Source organism: Rhipicephalus microplus, chromosome 2 (genome assembly GCF_043290135.1).
Source record: "Rhipicephalus microplus isolate Deutch F79 chromosome 2, USDA_Rmic, whole genome shotgun sequence".
NCBI classification, from domain to species: domain Eukaryota; kingdom Metazoa; phylum Arthropoda; class Arachnida; order Ixodida; family Ixodidae; genus Rhipicephalus; species Rhipicephalus microplus.
In genome coordinates, this window is record NC_134701.1 from 292,069,464 (window position 1) to 292,090,508 (window position 21,045).

The following is a 21,045-nucleotide window of genomic DNA, read 5'->3' on the forward strand; positions in this document are numbered from 1 at the left end:
CATGAGACCCCCCTTTCCACCCATGTGTATGCTTGTGAAGAATGTAACGAAAATAAAAGTAATTATTGAATGATTGATTGATTGATTGATTGATTGATTAATTGATTGATATGTGGTGTGTACTGTCCCAAAACCACCATATGAATATGAGAGGTGCCGTAGTGCAGGGCTCCGGAAATTTTGACTACTTGGGGCTCTTTAACGTGCACGCAAAACTGAGCACATGCACATGCAGCATTTTTGCCTCCATCGTAAGTGCAGCTGCCGCAACCGGGAATCAATATCGCGACCTGCGGGTCAGCAGCCGAGCACCTTAGCAAATAGACCACCGCAGTGGGTGTAAACGGCAAGTGGAGTAACCGTTTGAAGCAACGGCTTCTCGTCGTACCGTTGAATGGACTAGTCTTCGAAAACGCATCATTGCGATGACCGTCCGTTCGGAGTATGCATCTTTATTCGTTAATCTCTGTTAAGCCTCGATAGCGTGGCGAGGTGCGTTTCACAAATCAAGGACGGCTCCACTTACAGCGAGGAATGACTCGTATACGTAGCATGTTCTTGTACAATCATAATTACATTCCGGTTTCGCTTACTTTGCTGAGCGAAACATTTCTTACTGCCGATGTTTGTGACAGCATGCTGATGGAAATCATTTTTACGTTAGGTTTTATTGTTGAGCAGCCCTGGCGCATTGATAGCTTTTAGTCAAAATTTTTTACTTTACTACACACATCCAAGCATGCTTGCGATACGAAATAAGTAATTTTTTTGCTAGTTTTGCCTAACGTTGGCAACACAATTTCGCACGCGTTATTTTCAAACAGCTTTTTTCGCAACCTTCGTTTACAATACAGGTATACTCTGACATTTAATAGCAATAAAGTGCTCAAATCGTGGAGGTTTTATCGTGCAATCTGCAAGGGCAAGGTAATCAATGTTGAGAAATGTTCTGTTGGTCTCAATCAAAAATGTACCTGGGACCAGACTATACCTACTCACATAGACTGGCTCGCTGCGTATAAGCGCTGGAAAGCTTAAGTATGTGCAAAAACACATAATGTTCTCGTTTTTTTTTTTCGTTGAGTTCGCCGGTCTGCTCTTTGAAACGACATCGTTGCGGCAAGGTGTCTTCCATTATTTGCAAGCGCGCAGCCGTCATTTTCTTTTACGTCACCAGATTCATAACTGTACAGAATATTTTACTGCGCAGCATATATATATATATATATATATATATATATATATATATATATATATATATATATATATATATATATATATATATATATATATATATATATATATATATATATATATATATATATATATATATATATATATATATATATATATATATATATATATATATATATATATATATATATATATGTGTGTCATGCGTACGTTATTCCAACTATAGTGCGTCATTCATGTTTGCAGCACTTACGCCAGCGCGAACAGGAGCAGCCTCGTACCACACAAAATCTTGAGTAATCGGTTCACTAGTGATAAAGAAATGAACTCTGGTCTTCTTCAGACCATAGTGCACCATAATCAATCTCAGAACGTATGAACTTCGACGAGAACTGCTAATACATGCAACACAAGTTTACTTACGCTGCTGTCACGGTGTGAGATACTGGCTGCTGTGCACCATCCGTGCCTGTAGGATGTCTGTTGCAGGCATTCTGATGCGAGTCGCTGGAACTTCAGTGCTGGTATCACCACCTTCGCGTTTAGTGACGTTTGTGGAATGGCACCACAGCACAACAGAACCTACCAGCCTTATGTAGAGGCGTAATCCCAAACGCGAGACGTTTCGCGCACAGAGTCGGATACTGGGCACGTGCGTCCTTACCGGCAGCTGAAGGGAAGCATGGAAAATGCGTACCGGCAAATCTTTCCGCCAGGGCAGAAACTAGCACTAGTGTTTAAGTCGGAACATTACCAGCCGACGTGTATTGTCGCTAAATTTCTCGTTTCTTCCTTTTGGTTCCACTGCCCTAACACTGCTGAGCGCGTTGCTTCCTTGCAATGCGAAGTTACCCGCTTGAAATGCGGTGTCTACACGTATTCGTGGATGGTTCGTGTTTTGGGTCAAACAGCGTCCTCCTATGAGGCTCGGTGGCCGCGCCGAAACGTCGTAAGGCAACGCTTTATGATGAGTTCTGGAAAGATGACGCTTGCCTTAGTGCACACTCGGCAACCGGCGCAAAGGCTACAGCAGTCGAAAAAGCGATTTCTATATAGCTATATTTCTGCACTGCCTGAGTACGACCACTGCGTGGAAAGAACTAACTGAAACCGATCGGAGCATCATGCATGCACGGCAATCGCGGTTTTCGACAACGACATTTGTCTTTACGTGTAACCGGCCAATACGCCACGAGTTGCAGGACAACCAGACTAGACGACGTTTGCTAATGACGCTATAGAAACCAGGCGCGACACCTTTTCCTTAGTAAGCGCTAACTGAATTTTCAACCTTTCTGGCTAGAAATGTTCGCCTGCCTGGTGTATTTTGAATATCGAGAGGGACTAGTACGTGCGCTTTTTTGTTAATGAAAGGTCAGGCAAGGAGACTCGCCAAGTCTTTGCTGTCTTGGTCCTCGTTCTGTTTACGCGTTGGAAGGACGCACTCTAAAGTTTAAGAAGCCACAACAAGTGTGACTACTACAAGACCACTGCTCTATACGCGTGTCAATCGTCCTATCAAACGAAAAAATAATGAACACTATTACGGTATGTCATGCGTCTCTTTGAAACGTGAAACGCTGCTTGCACACAGCTTATGATATTTAATTGCGATAGCAAATATATGGACGCACTCAGCTGGGTTTGGCAGCCAGCGTCGGATCGCCATCACTTACCGTATCCGTATATATATATATATATATATATATATATATATATATATATATATATATATATATATATATATATATATATATATATATATATAAACACCTACTTCAACTTTCACGGCAAGCTATTTATATCTACTACTTACCGCTGGTTACGAGCATTTCGGGGGGAACTATCGTGTTTTCAGTATTACCAGCAAGATGGCGCAATGAGCGCGTGTCGCCACACCGTCACGACGTAGTGGCACGTGCTCTCATCTCCCAGGCGTGCTTTTCCCTGGGGAGAGCGAGCAGGGTGGAATCTAACACGTGCGCTTATGTCGCGATGAGGACAATTATGCGTCTTGGCTGGCCTTCGGCTTTCACCGGAATGATTCTGTCGTAGTTACCAGGCGCAGAAAGGTCACTGAAATCGTTGCACAGTCTCGTTTGCGGAAAGGGCGCGCTTTTTAGGCACTCGAAAAATTGGGGGAAAAGGGTTTGACCCCCCCAACTCCCCCCCCCCTGGCTACTTCACTGGAATAGATGAGCACAATGAGAGCGCGAACGCGTAGGAGTGTTTCATGACTGTCGTCTGCTCGATGTGCTGACCGTGGGTACACGAACGCATGCGAAACGCCGGCACGTTGGCGCCAAATCTCGCTGCAATTCACGGAAAAAAAGAAAAAAACAGTGCTCACATTCCCTTGTTGCATCTTATGATTTATCTAGAGATTTATTCATCTTTTCAAGCAACCAATACATAAACTGCACATGTCATGTTAAATAATTTTCGCCATGTCACGTGCCACTGTTGGCAACGTCAGAGCACAGTCGTCTACGTAGAGGACCAACGTCATTGCAGTGCCGTGTACGTAGGGTCAATCATACGCGCACGTCATGCCCTGATTCTCTGGGCGCGCACCCGCAAAAGGAAGGGGGAGCAGCGTTCATCTTGAAATTTTTCCCATTTTCGCAGCACCTAGCACTGCAAATGTTTGCAGACATAATTATGAACGCCTCATCTACGCATTGCGCTGGTCATCTCAAAATTGCCAAATCAAGTGAGTGGCCCTTTAAACAAGACACCGCGATTCTACTTTCTACAATTTTGGGATGACCGGAGCTAAAGTTGAGAAGAGATTTTACTTTTCGAGAAATATACAACCAACATGCATGTCCTGATTTCAGGTGCAGTGTCAAGTCAAGAAACGGCAACTGCTTATTATGGGCAACCTCGGTGTGGACTTAAGACCAATTCCATATTCCCTAAAGAACATGAAAACGTTCACAACATTGCAGCCTTGCACGTCTTTTTCAGAGATAATTCGAAAAGCATCAACAGATTGAAAAAACTTTGTGACGAAATCAAGCAATCCTTTGTGAAAACTTTTGTCTATCTCGGCCAAGAAGATATTGCTGAGAACAGGGGCTACGTTCGAGCCATCGCAGACTCCTGAATGCTGGACTATGCATTTCACTCTGCCGTCCAACGAATTTATATTTTACACAAAAGGCTGAAATTTCCAAGAAGTTGGCAACAGATACCCAGGCATCATTCGTAAATTAGACTTGATCATCTCATCACAAATGCATGACTCGACACTTTTCATTAGTTCCGCGTAGAAGATTTAGCAGTTATGGTCTTGCACGTCAACACTGAAAGCACTGCAACTTCCTGGATTTTCGTTCCTTAAATATCAAACAAAAACCTCTCGGATTAGGTATTATTAGCAGCTCATAAATCCTCAGCGTCGAAAACTGTTTGTGAAGAAAACAAGCTACTTGCAGTTGTCAGGCGTTTCTTTGAGAGACTATCACTCTAAACTGTTGATCTGGTTTGTGCGTTTCACAAAAAGTACTTCTGAATGTACGCTCTTTTGGGCGCGGAAGCCAATCTTTCGTGGTTAAGCGAATCTAGAAAATTCACAGCTCGTTGTTTGACCCTTTGGGTTTTACATCAATTCTTTTGAATTTTCTGGCAACAAACAACCTTCCATACCTTGAAGTCTGCTTCCGTTCTTCCGGTGTCCGCTACCCCAATAGTCGCGTCAATCATTTTAATTAGCGTGAAAACGCTGAAGCGACGCATACCGATCGACGTTTGAATATGCAGGATGGAATGCATGATCCCCTATTTCACCTCTTTTGAAAAGCTTTGACAAAGAATTGACAAGGCGCACGTACCCATCTCTCTCAACTCTATCAAAACATACCACGTGCATAAAAAGCATGCAACTGCGTTACTTTGGCAACAGTTATCAGAAGTTTTATTTCCACTTACACAGAAGAAAAAAAAACTGCTTTTCCAGAATTCACATGCTCTTGAGAAATTGTTCCTTCTTGTTAAGCCTATCAAACTAAGCACCGTATAACAGTGTCAGATGAGGTATTCGCAAACCATGAATCAAAAAACGGATAGCTAAATAGTCATTTTTCAATGTATGTAAAGGCAACGGTCCTCGGATGCAACATAGCAGAAATTACGCACACAAAAACAACCACACCAGTCACGTAGATATCGTACATCAGCAGTGAATCATTGCAATTTAGAAAGCGAACCAAAATAACTTTGGTTGTTTATTTATTTTATCAGTTATTGATCGAACAATACGTGTCTAGTGGGTTAAGCATTTCTATAGATTTATATCAGTATCTAAAGGTACATTCGGGACTACAGAGCGGCCACACTATTAAACTTCTAAAAATAATGAAGGTGGGTTCATTCGAAACTATGCATGTGTGTGAAAAATCAGCCTGAACCGGACGGAGCACAAGATGAGAACGACGTACTGTGCCCTTCTGAGCTTGTGCTCCGTCCTGTTCACAATGAGATTTTATAAACATGCATTAGACACACTGCATCAATAATTTCTGCAGTATTCCATATCAGCCATGTGCAAACACAGTCAATTGTACCACCCTTGCAAGCACTGATTATGTGGCCGCGAATCAACTCGGCATCAATTTTCAACCACTCACAAAACATTCGGCTCGGCCGAATGTTTTACGAGTGTTTCATGCAGAACGTTCCGTGCTGTCCGAACCAAAAACAGTTGCTACTGAGTCTATTCCTTAAATAAAGTGCATTCATCAGCTAATCTTGTTTACTTTCATCAAGCTTAGTGAACGGGACATCGTTATAGCTAATTTTTCAGTCCTCTTTTTTTTTTCGATTGGCGAACGTACGAACCACAGCTCTTTTGAGACAAGCCTCGCACATCACCGTGCACTGTTGGAATGAACCGAAGCCTGCAATATACACAGCCAATGACATATACGCTTCTCGTGAAGCTGCCTGTTGCAACGGCGATCAAGGTGCAATTTTAAAGTCTTTTTTTAAATGTTCTGATTCATTTCAATTGAATGCTCAAAGGGCAACTCCAGCTCTTTTTTGATGGAAACGATATGAATAAAGTTTTCAATGCATTGCCTTTTTGGTTTATTGGTTCAAACAGCCAACGCTATTTTAAAAACACAAATACAGTTTTAGAAACGCCGGAGTTGCCTTTTTACGGTGTTTTCTGAAATTGCTTAGAAATTGATCAGTAATTAAAAAAAACATAGCATAGCTTGCAAGGCTAAAGAGACGGCAGCCAGTCTCTCATTATTGGTTCCAAGTCTGAATGAAGTGCGTAGCAGGGTTTGGGTTTATTTCTAACAGAAAAAGTGGGGGGTTCCCCAGGCAAAAAAAGCCGTTGAAAAACAGCTTGAAGGGACCTGGGGACATGTCTCTTCAATGTCTTTTCAATTTTTCTCTTTTTTCTCCCTCTGTTTTCACTCTCTTTTTGTCTCTGCTTATTCCTTCCCCTTTCGTCGTCTTTATTGCTCGCTTGCATCCTTTCCTTCCTTCTTTCTTTCTGTTTGTCTCACTCCTTGTTTGCTATTGTTTACTTTCTCGGCTACTCGTTTTCCTTTCCTATCCTCTTGTTATTCTGTACTGTATACAAAGCTACGCTATAGCCTGTTAGCGTGCCTGAATAGCCGAGTGGTCAAGAAGCTCGCCTTCAAGTTATGGGTTCAAATCCGACTACCTCATTTTTTTTTTTTTGCCAAGATCTCTCTTCTCATCTCAACCCCGCAAAAATATGCGCACGTGCCAAGGAGTGACTCAGATGAGGGGTTCATGATGATGACAATTCCTACTCACGACAGACGTGAGCTAAAACATATTCGTGGTTAAAACGATGTGTCAAAACAGGTATATGGTTCGTTTGACGTTCACGATGACGCCACAACACTGCCCTACCCCAATGTAAGTACAGAAGAAATGTTCCTGGCGCCAGAAAAAGAGCTACTGGCGACGTCATTTGACAATGCATCCAGCTTACAAAACGAAACATGAGGTTCTTATTAGTGTTGGCCATCATATCTCCAGGACAGCTTGCTCGCATGCTCACATTTCGGAAAAGCGGCTGAATAATCTGAGGCGGCACCCTTAGAGGTCTACTCGAGGGACGACAATTGGCAAGAGGAACCGGGGTGCCTCATGTGGCACAAAAATTGAACAGATGATAGAGCATGTCACATGCAAACATCTACGCACATTTACACGTGGTGACAAGTGCCCGTGACGGGACCCCGTCTCGACACTCGAACATTCCAGTGCACGCAGCGCCCGGCTGACACCGTCTTTCAGCTAATTCCTAAGCCACTCAACAATTTCTTGAAGGAGGTGCGCGATTGTCCGCACTGGCCTTGAGAAGCCAGTTGGTGACCCTTGACCGGGTCCGGGGAGCCGCAAATGCCAGTGGGCCCTCAAAGAAGGGCTCCGCCTATAATAACCAAATGATATCTATTTTAATGAAGGATACTTTTTCTTTGTGATTATGTTCTTGTGTGAGAAAACGAGAATCGGTAAACAAAAATGAGCGAATTATAGTAAACAAATCAGCGCACGCATGGTTCAAGGAGCCCAAATGCGAACTCGCATGCATATAAACATACATGCAAACCTTGTGTCATAATGTACTTTTTTCACACTTTAGAAACGACGAGTGTGCACCGACACTTAAAGCCTTATTTAACACTAAAGTGTTTTATGTTGCGGTCCATCACGGCTCCGCTGACGTGCGTATTTCCATCACGTATATTATGTTGTAAAATACATACTAACAGATTATAAAGAAAAAAACAAGAAGGCAAGATTTTGTCACGCGTAATTGAGCTAGAAATCTCTCAATTTGCAGCTCGCGGTGCTATCCTCTACGCCATAGAACGCACATTGTCGGGAGAGCTAACGGCAAGCTATATATTACACCATACGCCGTTTGGTGGTCCTCAAAGCTTCAAACGTTTAGCGCGTTTTCGTTATCATTGGCGAGATGGCGCGACGGGCTCACGTTGGGTATTGCGTTGGGCGCGCTCTAAAGGTCGTTGAATCCACGAAGCGCCGCCTCCACACAACGTGGTCTCTCGAGCACGTGCTCATCAGAGTCGTAATTTGGGAGAGGACGATGTCACTTCGCACGCTGCCGTGGCCGCGTTTACAAAAAGAACATGCTAATGACACATGACGCAGGAAGTATTCTGACAGTTGTTCGTGCACTTGTATTCTGTATACTTGTGCGCTCATTTCGTGCGTCTTTTTTTTTCTGTCTGAACGGCGCGCTTTAAGTGTCGAGCTGTAGCAGTTGCTATTCCGCGCTCGTCCTGTATATGCTAATTTTGTGCGTCCTTTCTGCTTGAGGTGCGCGCTGCAAGTTTCGAGCTACCTGAAATTCTTAACGTGACAATGCAATTTGTTGCTGCTTTTGAAACAATGCACAATAAACACCTAACTACCTCTGTGAAGACACCTTCGATTTTCCTGTTATACTGATTCTTATACAGGGGAATCAGCCTAGCTTTATTTTAATATTTTGACTGAAGTCATAGTGAAGAACAATGACCTTCCAGCTGCCGTCAAGAGCTCCTGCGGCTGGAAGGAACATCATGTAACAGGATACTGAAAAGACACTGCAGCAACTGTACATGCAAGTCTGAAAGTACGTCAGCCGTGGGGAAAGGGCTTGCGAACAACTACATAGTTTGTATAAAAAAGACACTTTGCTAACAGAGGTTTATGACATGAAACTGCAATGCAGCACTAGATCCAACACACATGAGTGAACGGCTTTCAGTGCGAACGCTGCCACACCGTCTCGCAGAAATTTCTTTCACAATAACAGGAGCACGTGGCAACAGTGGGAAAACGAGATGGCAAAACATTTTATATGCTACCGCCAGCAGCTTTAAAAAAGTAAAGTTCCGGCCATCATAGGACGACAGAAAAGAGCCGTTCTCTGGTGGTAAATCTTTTGCGATGATGAGAAACGGGGAACCAGTGGCAGTGATGTGTAAGTAAAACTACTAACAACAGGTAACTGGTTTTACATGGCGACAGTCTAAAACATTCTAAAAATGTATATACCCACTAACACACTTTTAACGTAGACCACGTGGACCGTATTTAACAACTGTATGGATGAGTATGCAAACGCTATCTCTTTGACGCTTAACGCGGACACTGTTAAACATCACAAAACAGCCGAAGAGCATGTTGTGCTGATTTAACCAGTAATTATTCGGCAGTAACTACATATAACAACGAACTTCTTTCATATTACTTTCCAAAGGCTGGCTCATATATTTGTCAGGCTTTAGCACGCAAAAATTTCAACCATCAAACGATATTTCGAGGATGAGCAATGAAAAAAAAAAGAAGTCAATAGTTGAAGCGGGCAGTTTTCTAAAACATATTAAATTTGCTCAGTACATCGATACTCTGAGTCTATATTACCCGTGTAGCAAATGGACAGACAAATAACGCTATTACGTCTACTAAATAAATAAAGTACCCGTACATCAAAGCAAACAAAAATTCATCAACTTTTACATTCCTTTCTGCTAAAGCTCGTTCAGCAGCATGGGCTGTGCACAGTTAGTGCAAAATATTGAACAAGTGGATCTCTTCAGAAGGTCGGGCAACACCAAAACCAGATGAATGCCTGTTATATATATGTTGCTTATAAATTCAACGTGGCAACGCTTCGACTATATTACGGCAGTGAGAATTGCGAGACCTGAGCTACAATAAAGTAATTTGTCATTTTGAGCTGTTGCACCCACTTCAAGGCTCCAGTCCTACTTAAAAAAAAAAGGAAACCACACGGTAAAAGTGCGAATGATGGCGCGTCTTTGTTTCCATGCAAATCGGTACTTAGGTTGAATTTATATTGGTCTTCGCTTATCTGTATTGCCCAAGAGTTTCCCTCAAGCTACTTATACGAAACCGAAAAAAAGGCTGGATAAAATTACATCAAACATTAGGGGCGTGCCGTCAGTCCAAATTTCGAAAGTTTGATTGGATTAGTTTGGTTTTCATATCACACTGCACTTTTACCTTTCAATACATACTAGCACCTAAGACTTCATAATTATTGCGGAATGCCACACAAAGCATTTCACACCTACACTGAATTTCACAAAGTTCGAAGCCAGTAAAGTAATATCATTTACTCTGTTGCCCTCCTCCCCCTCCCTAGTTCTTTTCTGCAGATGTTGCGCCAGTATTGAACTGTAGAAATCAGATCAAGAAATTGTATATGAGGCTAAGCACGACGTTGTTCGGGGTGCCAAAGTTATACTGAACAGAACCACCGAAAGAATTTGGGAGCCGTTTCGAAATTTTGAAGTGTCTAAAAAGAAAAAAAAACCCACGATTATTCAAGGGTATGCTAAGATGAAGAATTTGCACTGAGCATTGTGTCGATCAGTTGTATCGTCGCGTTTGCCAATTGAGAAAACGTCCTTAGACGATTAAAACGTGTTGACCAGATTAACACATCCGCATTACTGTGTAGTTGAAGGGGCGCTCCAACAATATTGAATCACCTATTTTTTTTTATTTGTGGTTTGCATAGACCGATAGCTGGAGATAATTTTATTATTGGTGTAAATGCCGATATCAAGTGATTTAGTATTTTAATTACGCCATAAAGTCGCCACATCGCTGCCGACCACATCACCACGTAGTGGCGCTCGCCAGAACTTTGCGGGTGGAAATAAAGCCGGAAGGTTGCCGCTATATGATTGGATCAATGTAACGTTAGAAGCGATCTTAGTGTAGGATAAAAACTGTCGTTACTTAGTTGTGTCATTTTACTTTTCTCTGATGCCTTATTTGGGGGGAGACAAGACCCTCCCCACTCCCTTGTACCCCCCCCCCCTGCGCCCCCCCCCCGCCTCAAGGCCTCTTTTATACTTCCGGGCATGCACTTACCGTGTACGAAAGCAGCATTGTTTCAGGCGACAAAAAAGAAATAATACCTAGAGTTGTACAGCGCTAAGTCGCTACTTGTTCCAATCGTGTGTTAAGAAGACCTACCATCGTGCATGATTAAGCCTGCTGGAGCACCACGCGCTGTACAGTAAATAGAGGGGTACGTTCCCCCACATACATTGTACCTCGGTAGTGGTGCTTTCCTGATTGTACATGCACCCTTTGTAGTCGTGAAGCTCGATGTTTTTGTCATGTACTTTATACTTGGTTGAAAGTCAATAAACTTCTCCTTGTTGCTTTTTTAATCGAACCTTGAATAGACGCGGCCACACTAAAGAGAAAAAAAAATAAAGATCACTGCGACTTCAAAGCACGACCATGACGCTGGCTGCCATTCCGCCACTGGATTTTGGCTTGCGCGGGTCGGATGTCCATAGGAAAGATCTCTCTCTCTCTCTTTCTCTTTCTCTCTCTCTTTCTCTCTCTCTTTCTCTCTCTCTCTTTCTCTCTCTTCTTGCTTTTGGGAGTTTGCGAGCTGTCCCTTTACGCACGCGTGTGCTGTTAAAGGGGTGCTGTGCAGCATTGTTGTTCGTAGGGCGGCTGACCGAACAAGACGCGAAGGGTCAACAGTACTTCGCTGTCCTGGTCGTTCCATAAGTTCCTTTCTCAGGATAAGAGGAGGGAGTGACCCGAAGTATTGAAAAACAAAACACGCAGACACCACCTCGCATCGACACAGTACCTCCCGCTGACGTTCTGGCAAGCCAGGCGTCAGACACAAGATAAGCATTAATTTGAAAAAAAAAGCAACAATGGGGTGCGAGCACCCCTGTGTAGGCGCTTCCAGCTTATTTTATTTGGCCAGCCTCCCGACGTCATAAGTGAGTGAAATGTGTTGAAGTGACCTTGCAAAAATCAAATTGAGGGTCGGCATTTTTTTTCTAGTATTTTAAAATTTCTAAGTCAAATAAGTTATGACTGCGTGCCCTTATCAATGCTGTTTTTGTTGCATTTGTCTGAACTTTAGTCTACACAATCCACGAATAAAACACGGAGGCTTGAATAGTGTTGAAGGGCCCCTTTAACGGATGATTTTGTTGGCTAGAGGAACGCGACATGCACGACGGTGTCGTTGCTTCCGGAAACTGACGAGCACCTCTCCATTCTTCGTGAAAGCACTGAATAGCTGTATACACAGCACAGCAAATCAAATCAAATCAAATCAAAATCTTTATTTCAGTTTGCACATACAAACATACAAACTAGGGATGGCGAGAAAAAAGCAGCGAATTTTACGCCGCTTGACGAGCCTGGCCATCCCCACATGTCAGCAGTAGGGCACTAAGCAGAAACAACCACAAGCACGTTAAAGCGCTACTGATAAATCAGTAGCGCTTTAACGTGCATATATTTTCAGTGCGCTATTGACTGTACAACGAACGGACGTTTTCATGTTTGGTTGGTGACAGTTTTTTTTTTTTCAAAGCTTATCTGTCATATTTGTGCTTAGAAGTAGACAGGAAATATTCTATTTGATTCGAGCACCCCTAGCAATAAGTTGTAAGTGTAAAATTCGTTATTTCCATGACCCCAGAAGTAATATGTTCTCTTACTCGAAGAAGAACACGTAAATTGGGCCACTGTTTACCGTGCGCCGCGGAAACAACCTATTGCTGTTGCTCCTTTTCTTCTCCGTTCCCTTGGCCCAATGTAGAGGAGCAAGACAGAGCACACTGTCGCTCAGGCAAACCTGTCGGCCTGTATGCAAATAAGCCACTCCCTGTGAGTGCTCGTGGAACATTGCTGAAAAATTACGCTGATGTGACGGGCCTAATGAATGAATAAAATGTAGGTAGACTAGTCATTAAACAGTGTACTAGCACTAGAAAAGTGAGTTTGTTCAGTCATTCTCTTGTCTTTAAGACAGAACAATAAAGTGTTTACGAACACAGGTGACTCATAAAATGAAAATCACAATTTGAGCAACGGTGATAAAACGAGTTGCAAGCTTTCTGTGGATGGGAACCTGTTCAGGCGATAGTCTTTAACGGCGGGTCCGTCTCTCGTGCAGACCGCTCTGACTTGAGCCGAGCCTGCAAATGAAGAAATGTCCACTGTCATCATAGTACCCATCGCGCCACATCGGGTTGAACATTATGTGAGAAACACGATCTAACTGATTTTACCTTCCGTTTTTTACGACCATGAAGTGTTGGTCTTAGTTGTCTTCGGTTACTTTTGAGTCCTTGAGAAAACAGTTTAGTCTTGTCTGGGGCTTCTTCAAGTAAAGTGTATGTTTACCCACGTGCTTGTGCTTCTCGTTCACATTTCCGCGCAAATGTGTGGCCGTAGTTATTAAGCGCGCAGGAATGCACGTGATCATAACATGCCTATAGATCTGTAAATATATATTCACGTTTCATAAAATTACACAGTGCCACACATCATCTGCGGGTCCTTCATGTGTGTTAAATAGCTCATCAAGTTTAAATGGCAGCCACGTCCACGTGTGCGTATAGCAGCTGGCCATGAGCCGATCCCTTGCAGCAGTTGCGGGTTCGTAAGGGATGTGTGCATGCATGGCCTCATTTGACGGGCTTTGCACGAGTGACAACTATGAAAGGTGCAGCCAGGCCTGTGTTCGAAACATGCGTCGTATTTTGGAGTCGAGATGAGGAAACTGTCTTAAGAAGACGCACTTTTCAACGCTGTCACTCGTGCAAAGCAGGTCAGCATGTCTATAAGGTGGTGCATGGTCCTGAACGCATCCCGTGAGAGCCCGCAACTGCCACACAGGAGTAAGGCCGGCTGTTCACGCGCTCTACGCAGACGTTCATGCGGCTGTATAAGGGGTGATTTGCTGGTGTGTCGTTCAACTTTAAAGGGCTAAACGTGAACGCTGTTATAGGCACGTTCTTTCTGTCTGTTTGAAGACGTTGCGTAAAAATCCGGTATGTGAGTAAGCCAGCTCGTTACGAGAGCTGAGCACGTACCCAGATGCAAAGCTTATTGCAGCCTCGAACCAGCAGCTCAACCAAACCAAGACCAGCGCCTTCCAGTATGATCCCGGCAATAGCAAGAGCGACCGGGAGGAACAGCTGCAGCTTTATCGGCTCGTCCTGCAACACGTGAAAACAAAACGCACCTCAATGCTTTGTAGACCTAACACCATTTCTGCACTGAAAGTGACTTAATGCTGCCAATCAACTTGGCTTGCCCAAATCGCGCCCACGCATGACTGGCCATCTTAAAAATAGGCGGTATCTCTAAGACTTTTTCCTGTCAAAGAGAATAACTTGTTCTGTCCTATGCCCTTTTTAATGATAGCTGAAACCACCAGACCCCTTAACTTTAACGTAGTTACCTACTTACACCATATGTGAATGGCGAGAATAACAAGACACCATCGTTACGGCTTCTTTTGTTTTGTTGGAATGAACTATTAGGATCTAATTCGCAATTAAGTGGCACGAACAGGTATCTCTCTGTCGGTTCCCACCTTGACTCCTAAAATCTCTCTCAGGTATTCTGCTGCTTTATGAATTCATATAGACGCTCTCGGTTGGTTTCCGTCATCACCGTGATGCTCTATATAAGGTGAATATCGATAACACCGCGCATCGCACGTTCTCGGCGAGATGGGAGTAATAAAAGCATGCGAGAGCTGCAGCTATGAAAGCGGCTCAAGCAAAGATGAAACGATCCAGGGATTACTCTCGCATGCATCACCCCATCTTGGATCCTCGTTACTGCTGGCGAAAGCCAGTAGTGACTTCCTGGGGACTGAAAAGCTTCTTTACCGCATTAGCCTGTAATGTACCAGCAATCATGACAGTTCAACTGACAAATTGACCGCTCAGTTTATACGCTAAGCCGTCCAGTGCTCCATGGTGTTTAACTTGTTCTGCATCTTGTTAGTGCTTGCCATGACAAAGATTTGAGTCGTTCAATAGTTTGGGGACTTCGCGCTGTGGAGCCGACGTACTGCTCATGTCGTCCCTGCAAAAGCAAGTGCTGAAGAATAGGTTGCCTCCCATGCGACCGAAGCCGTTCTCCAGGTCTGTACGAGTACTCTAGCCTTATTATTTTTCAAGTCCCGCTACCGCGCGCATAAAAGGTTGTCCTACGCCAATGAAGAGTAGCTGATTTGCCGAGAAATGCAGACAATGATCGAACGTTTTATTCTTCCTTTCGTATAGGGGTAGAGGAAAGTCTGGAATGCTTCGGAGAGACTATACGCCGTTACCCTGGCGCGACTACTTTTCCGCAGCGCTGTGGGTCAGAACATCTGACAGTGATGTATCCTTCTTGGTATTTGTTTTTCAGCCGATAATGCTGTAACGAACCAGGTTTAAAGGAAACACCCGAAGCCCGGACTACTTAAACCACACACACACACACACACACACACACACACATACACACACACACAAACGCATATAAATAATATATATATATATATATATATATATATATATATATATATATATATATATATATATATATATATATATATATATATATATATATCGTAGTACAGGATCATTTCTACCGAGAACCCAGCGCGTCGTATCATCTAATCTACACAATTATGTTCGGGAGAAGAAAATTCAGTTACAGTCCATTGTTCCTCCTAAATTTGTTCCTATATGAGCGTCACGAGTGCCCTTCCAGACATTTGAAAAAATCATATGAGAATAATTCACGTTCTGCGCTTTGAATATTAAAGATTTTATGTAGAGCAACGGCTTTCTAATTGTTGGTTTTTCTTTGCTAATACTATGAATATTTTGCCTCGTGACGATATAATTCTGTGACCTTTTGTCAGGTAGTAATTTTCGCAGCACCGGGGTATGAATAATCAATGTTCCACTGAATTGCTCGATGTTGTTCCAGGTGGCTGAGTGGTCGGACACGAAGGCCTTCGAAGGCCTTCGAAGGCCTTCGAAACCACACACGCAATCACGTACGCAAGCACGCACACACACACACACACACACACACACACACACACACACACATCCATGTTTGTGTAGTGCATATTCGACCACGTGTATACGAGCTTGAATATGCATTCATGAATGAGGAAGTGCCAATATGCGCACAGTTTGCAGGAATATCCAAACGAGTTAGCTGCTATAGCCCTGCAGTAGTTATGAAAACCAAGCTAGTTTGTATGCACGCATTGTGGAATACAGCATGTTTCTTTGCGTCCTTTGGTGCTATTCCACAATGCTAACCTTCTTTCGTATGGTGCTATTCCACAATGCTAACCTCCTTTCGTATGGCAGTCTAGATTGTTTCTATCGCATTCATTGCTGCACCATTGCAGTAAACCTTTTTTTTATATCTTAGATTGGCTGAACCTTCAAGAACTCCTATAACGGAAAAATAACATTCAATTTGTACTTCGTGTTGAAATTAGTCATCAGACAGGGTAAAATAGCGCACCTTCGGATCCTTGTCGCACCTGGTTGACCACCATTTCCTTTTGATTTCGTCCAATTCTCCCGTCTCCGACATAGTCGCAATGGCATGGTTAAGCCTTTCTCTGCATGAAATAACAATGATTATTTAGAGCTTCCATGCATGTAGATGTTGTTAAAAGCCGGTGCGTAAAAAAGTAATGAGAATTGAACCCAGAGCAACCATCACCATATTTTGATAGATACGTAAAAAGAAAACATCGCTTTTCGTGGAAATGAAGCTCGGAATGCGGTAATGTCTTGAACACTAAACAAGAAAAAGATAACATCCCTAATGTCAAAATGTATGTAGGAACAGGAATTGATCCAGTCCTCCTTTCGTTGATGGGCGCAACCTGAGAAAATCTTGAAAGGCAGAGGGGAAATATGCGGGAGTTTTCAATTCTAACTAGCTATTTCGACAAATATAAAAATTATTTAAAGTGAACAAAAAATTAACGAGCAGCATGGTAGAGTTCGAACCTATGAACTTAGCCCGCGTTTTTTTTAATATTGTAGGTTAGGTGCCTACCAGCAAAACGTTGTTCTCCTCCACTTTCATTTCGAAGCCAAGTCGAGCAAAGCTCCCATGCATTCGAACGTGAATTTGGCGGTGTGGCCAAGCATAATCGGTGGCTTGAAAGTGAGTGAGTATGAACTTTATTGAGGTCCTGAGAAAAACGACAGCAGTGCCGAAAGCCCCGCCAATAAATGTGGAGGCTCCACCCAGGTCGAGACTGGTAGACAGAGTCCTTCGGCGACGGTCCGGGCCTTCTGGTCAGCTTTGAGCTGAGCGATGTGCTCTGTGCTTCGAAGGGCAGAGTCCCCGGAGGATCTGGTCAGAAAAGTCTGTACTTACTTTGGCAGGGCACAGCCAGAGCATGATATTGAAGATTTTATATATTGCTAGTCACAGTGTGGACATACAGTGGAGAAGTCAGGTTTCATTCTGCTTAGTGCCGTTGGTGTGATGTATGTACGGGTCTGCAACTGTCTGTAAGTGATTGCTTTCGCTTTGTTGGGATTAGTGTGAGGAGGAGGAAAAGCTTGGCGTTATAATCTATGATGAGAGGTGAGTTCGTGGTGTGGTATACGAGCGGGTTTTTGTGGTCGAGGTTCCTGCAGGCTGCACTGAAGCGTGGGGGCACACTGCGGACGCGGAAAGTAAATTCTCGCGCCAGTTGGTGCACCCGCTCGTTTGGGTTGGAGCCAGAAAAGCCGGAAATGTTTGCCATGTAAGCCGGGAACCAGGCGATGTCCGAGGACGGAAAATTTTTTTCCCTCGACACGTGATTGAAAAAACCCTTTAACAACCGTAGCTGCCTTCGTAGATACTGGGCACACCAAAAAATGTTTTATAGCTGTTCTAAGGTCCGAGTAAATTACACAGGCACCCGTGCAGCTTCGAAGGGCCAGCGCAACGGCCCTTTCTTCTGCTTCGTCGGTGAAGTTTGTAACTACATGAAGTGACTGCGTTGACGAGCGAGCAATAGGCGTCCACCACAGAGACTGCGTAGGTGCCTCGATTCCAATATTTTGCAGCATCAGCGAAGAGGACCCTGCGTATCGTTGCATAAGATCTTGGTGAGTATGGCCTTGGCTCTCACTTTTCTTCATCTTTTTTTTTTTGTGGGTCGGGTGTATGTTTCTGGAAAATGAATCAACTGTTATCACTTTTATGGCGTGTGTGCAAAGTTGGGACTTCTCTGGCGGCATGAAGAGGGGCTGAAGGCCGGCTTCTAATACTGGCAATGTCACGTTGCCCGCCCTTGAAAGTGAGAGCTGACTAATCTGGGCGTGCCGCTGTGCCTCAAAGAGTTCAGACATAGACATCCAGACACGGGTCCTGAAACGAGCGGAAGAAGTCATCGAGAAGCACAGCCTGGCAGCCTTCGTGGCTTAGCCTCCCTTACCCCTCACCCCTTCGACTAATAAAGTTGTTACTCACTCACTCACTTCAGTAGTTGTATTGTACAAGCCCAATTGGAGGACTCGTTCCGTATACTAGTATTGCAAGGGCGGCTCAGGATCTTTCTCAATTCTGTTCTAATTAACGTATCAATTTCGTTGAGCCCTGTCTTCTTCCAGATGAGGAAGGGGTGGCATATGTCACGTGGCCAGTGAAAATGCGTGAAATCTTTCATGAGGTCATCCTCTTTCACAGCAGACCTTCTATGAGCGACCCATGATAAGACGCTGGTGAAGTTGAGGGCACTTCTCTATGCGTTTGAGGGCATCCACGCTGTCACTGCTATACGCCCCAACAACCACGCCCAGGATCTTGATTGTGTTACATCTTGGGATACTGCCATCATCCTTGTTGTGTAGGTGAACTGGGAGGGAGCTAAGGACCCGTCTCTTCACGGGGCCATATTTAGATAGAAGGAGCTCTGATTTGCTGGAAGATACCTTCATCCCCGTATTTCGAACGAAAGCTTGTGTGGTGTGAAGTGCATGCTGTAGGTTCTGCTCCAGAGAGCCTGGTGTGCCGCTTATAGACCAGATGGTTATGTCATCCATGTAAATCGCGTGTTCTACCTCCTGGACTTTCAAGAGTTGGTTCAACAGATAGTGCACTGCGATGTTGAGAAGAAGCGGTGAAATCATTGACCCTTGGGCGTTGCCGATGTTGCCCAGCTTGTGCTTTCAGCTTCCAATTTTTCCGGTTTTATGGTGGCCGTCCGGTCAGCCAAAAATCATCTGACATAGTTGTGAAATTTTACTTGGAGATCTAAAGTGGAAATTTCGTTGAGGATGTGTTCATGCCTGACCGTGTCGAAGGCCCTTGGTTAGGTCGAGTGCGAGGATGCCTTTTATGTCCCTTGATTTATTGTCTTAGACGGCGCTCCTGATGAGGAGCAAGGCGTCTGGTGTTGACAGTGATTTTCGGAAGCCTATGAGATAGTGGCAAAAAATGCTGTTTTTCTTCAATATGCTCTGCAATTCTATAGTAAATGGAATGTTCGGTGACCTTTCCGGGGCACTAAGTAAGAAAAATTGGTCTCAAGTTCGCGGCATGGGGCGGTTTTCCGAATTTGAGAATGAGAAATACGTTGGCACTTCGCCATTCATCCGGTACACGGCCCGCAGTCCATACATTGTATATTTTGTTCGTAATAATTTGGATGGCTTGGTCTTTAATATTTCTGAGCAGTTTGTTAGTGAGTCTATCTAGACCAGGGGCCGAGCAGCCATTTAGACCATGAAGGGCGTGCATAATCTCCGAGACCTCGAACGGACGATCCAATCAGTGTTGAGGGGTCCCCTTGACTCACGTGTCTGGTCATCCCAGGGGACTGATTTTATCTCGGTCGACAGGTGCATGTATGCCAGTGCGTTAGCAAAGTCCTGCTGACAAGTGTTTTTATTCGTGTGCAGATGGACGAGTCTATCGAGCATCATCTGGGCATTGCTCTTGGTCGGTTTGTTGCTGCCTGCGAATAGGCTCTTAAGAAGGCTGCACTTACTTCCCCATCTCATTTTACCGTACACCTCAATACAAACCTGATTCTATTGTTGCGCACTCAGCTTTCTGGGGTGTTCTTCGATCTTCTTGCTAATTTCCCTTAGTTTACATCAAAGCCTCTTGCTTAGCTTCTGCTTTTTCAATCGTTCCCTCCACGCATTCTTCACCTCCAGGACGTGTGCGAGTCTGGAGTTGACGGCTGGCACCTCCAGGCTCAAGGTTTTTTTTTTCTTTAGTGGCTTTTACCACCATACTTATCGGGTTTTCCAGAAGCTCTTCAACGGTTTCTCCTTGGCTACTTTCGCCACTCCTCATTTTTCGGAAAAGTTCCAGTCGACATACTTTTACGTCTTGGGTGGAGCGGGTGTGATACGGACGTTGATTTCTAAGATGAAATGGTCACTCCCAAGGTCCTCTTGAAAGTTGTCTCACAACCCTACCGCATTGCCTTAAAACGTCACGTCAGGAGTGGTGTCTTGCTGAACAGCAATTCCTCTGCCTGCCGGGAACCTTGAGTGCGTGATTAAATTTGTGCCGAGATTGTCCGCTGTGGGGGTGCTGACACCCCTGTGAAGTTGTTTGCGCCCCGTAGTGCACGTGTCTCGCACAGAAACCATATTTCGGAGGTGAACAACTATTCAGCGATAGGTGGCGCTGTGTTCGCGAGCGGTGATCGCCACTATCATCATCATGGTTAGTAGAGCGGTAGTGCCGGCGGGAACCTCTGGCGGAAGGCAAGCCTTGGTGGTGGGCGACAGATTTGAGCGAGTCTCTTGTGGCGTGGGGCGTTGGCGCGGACGAACGCCTCCTGCGGTGGGTCTGCCGTGGACGGCAACATGGGCTGTCTGCAGTGTGCCCACGTGGTGGGTCAGGCGTTAGCGGCGCCACCTTGGTTGTCATGTTGTTGAGTGTTGTTTAATAACATGTAAGGATGTCTTATGGTGTTGATCCCGATTGATGTTAAACAATTCGGCTGACGATATCATTGCTCAAAAAGTAGTTAAACAA

General features: G+C 44.2%; 1 protein-coding gene across 1 annotated transcript in view; it reads right to left on the minus strand.

The window, feature by feature from the left end:
* Positions 1-12,560: 12,560 nt before the first annotated feature.
* LOC119178042 (glutamate receptor 1) overlaps positions 12,561-21,045 on the minus strand; it is a 60,659-nt gene continuing 52,174 nt past the window's right edge. The window contains exons 13-15 of the mRNA XM_037429207.2: positions 16,558-16,657; positions 14,100-14,225; positions 12,561-13,199 (exon numbers count right to left, since the gene is read on the minus strand). Of these exons, the coding sequence (XP_037285104.2) occupies positions 13,137-13,199; positions 14,100-14,225; positions 16,558-16,657 (289 nt within the window). The 3' untranslated portion in view covers positions 12,561-13,136. The remainder of the gene's footprint in view (positions 13,200-14,099; positions 14,226-16,557; positions 16,658-21,045) is intronic.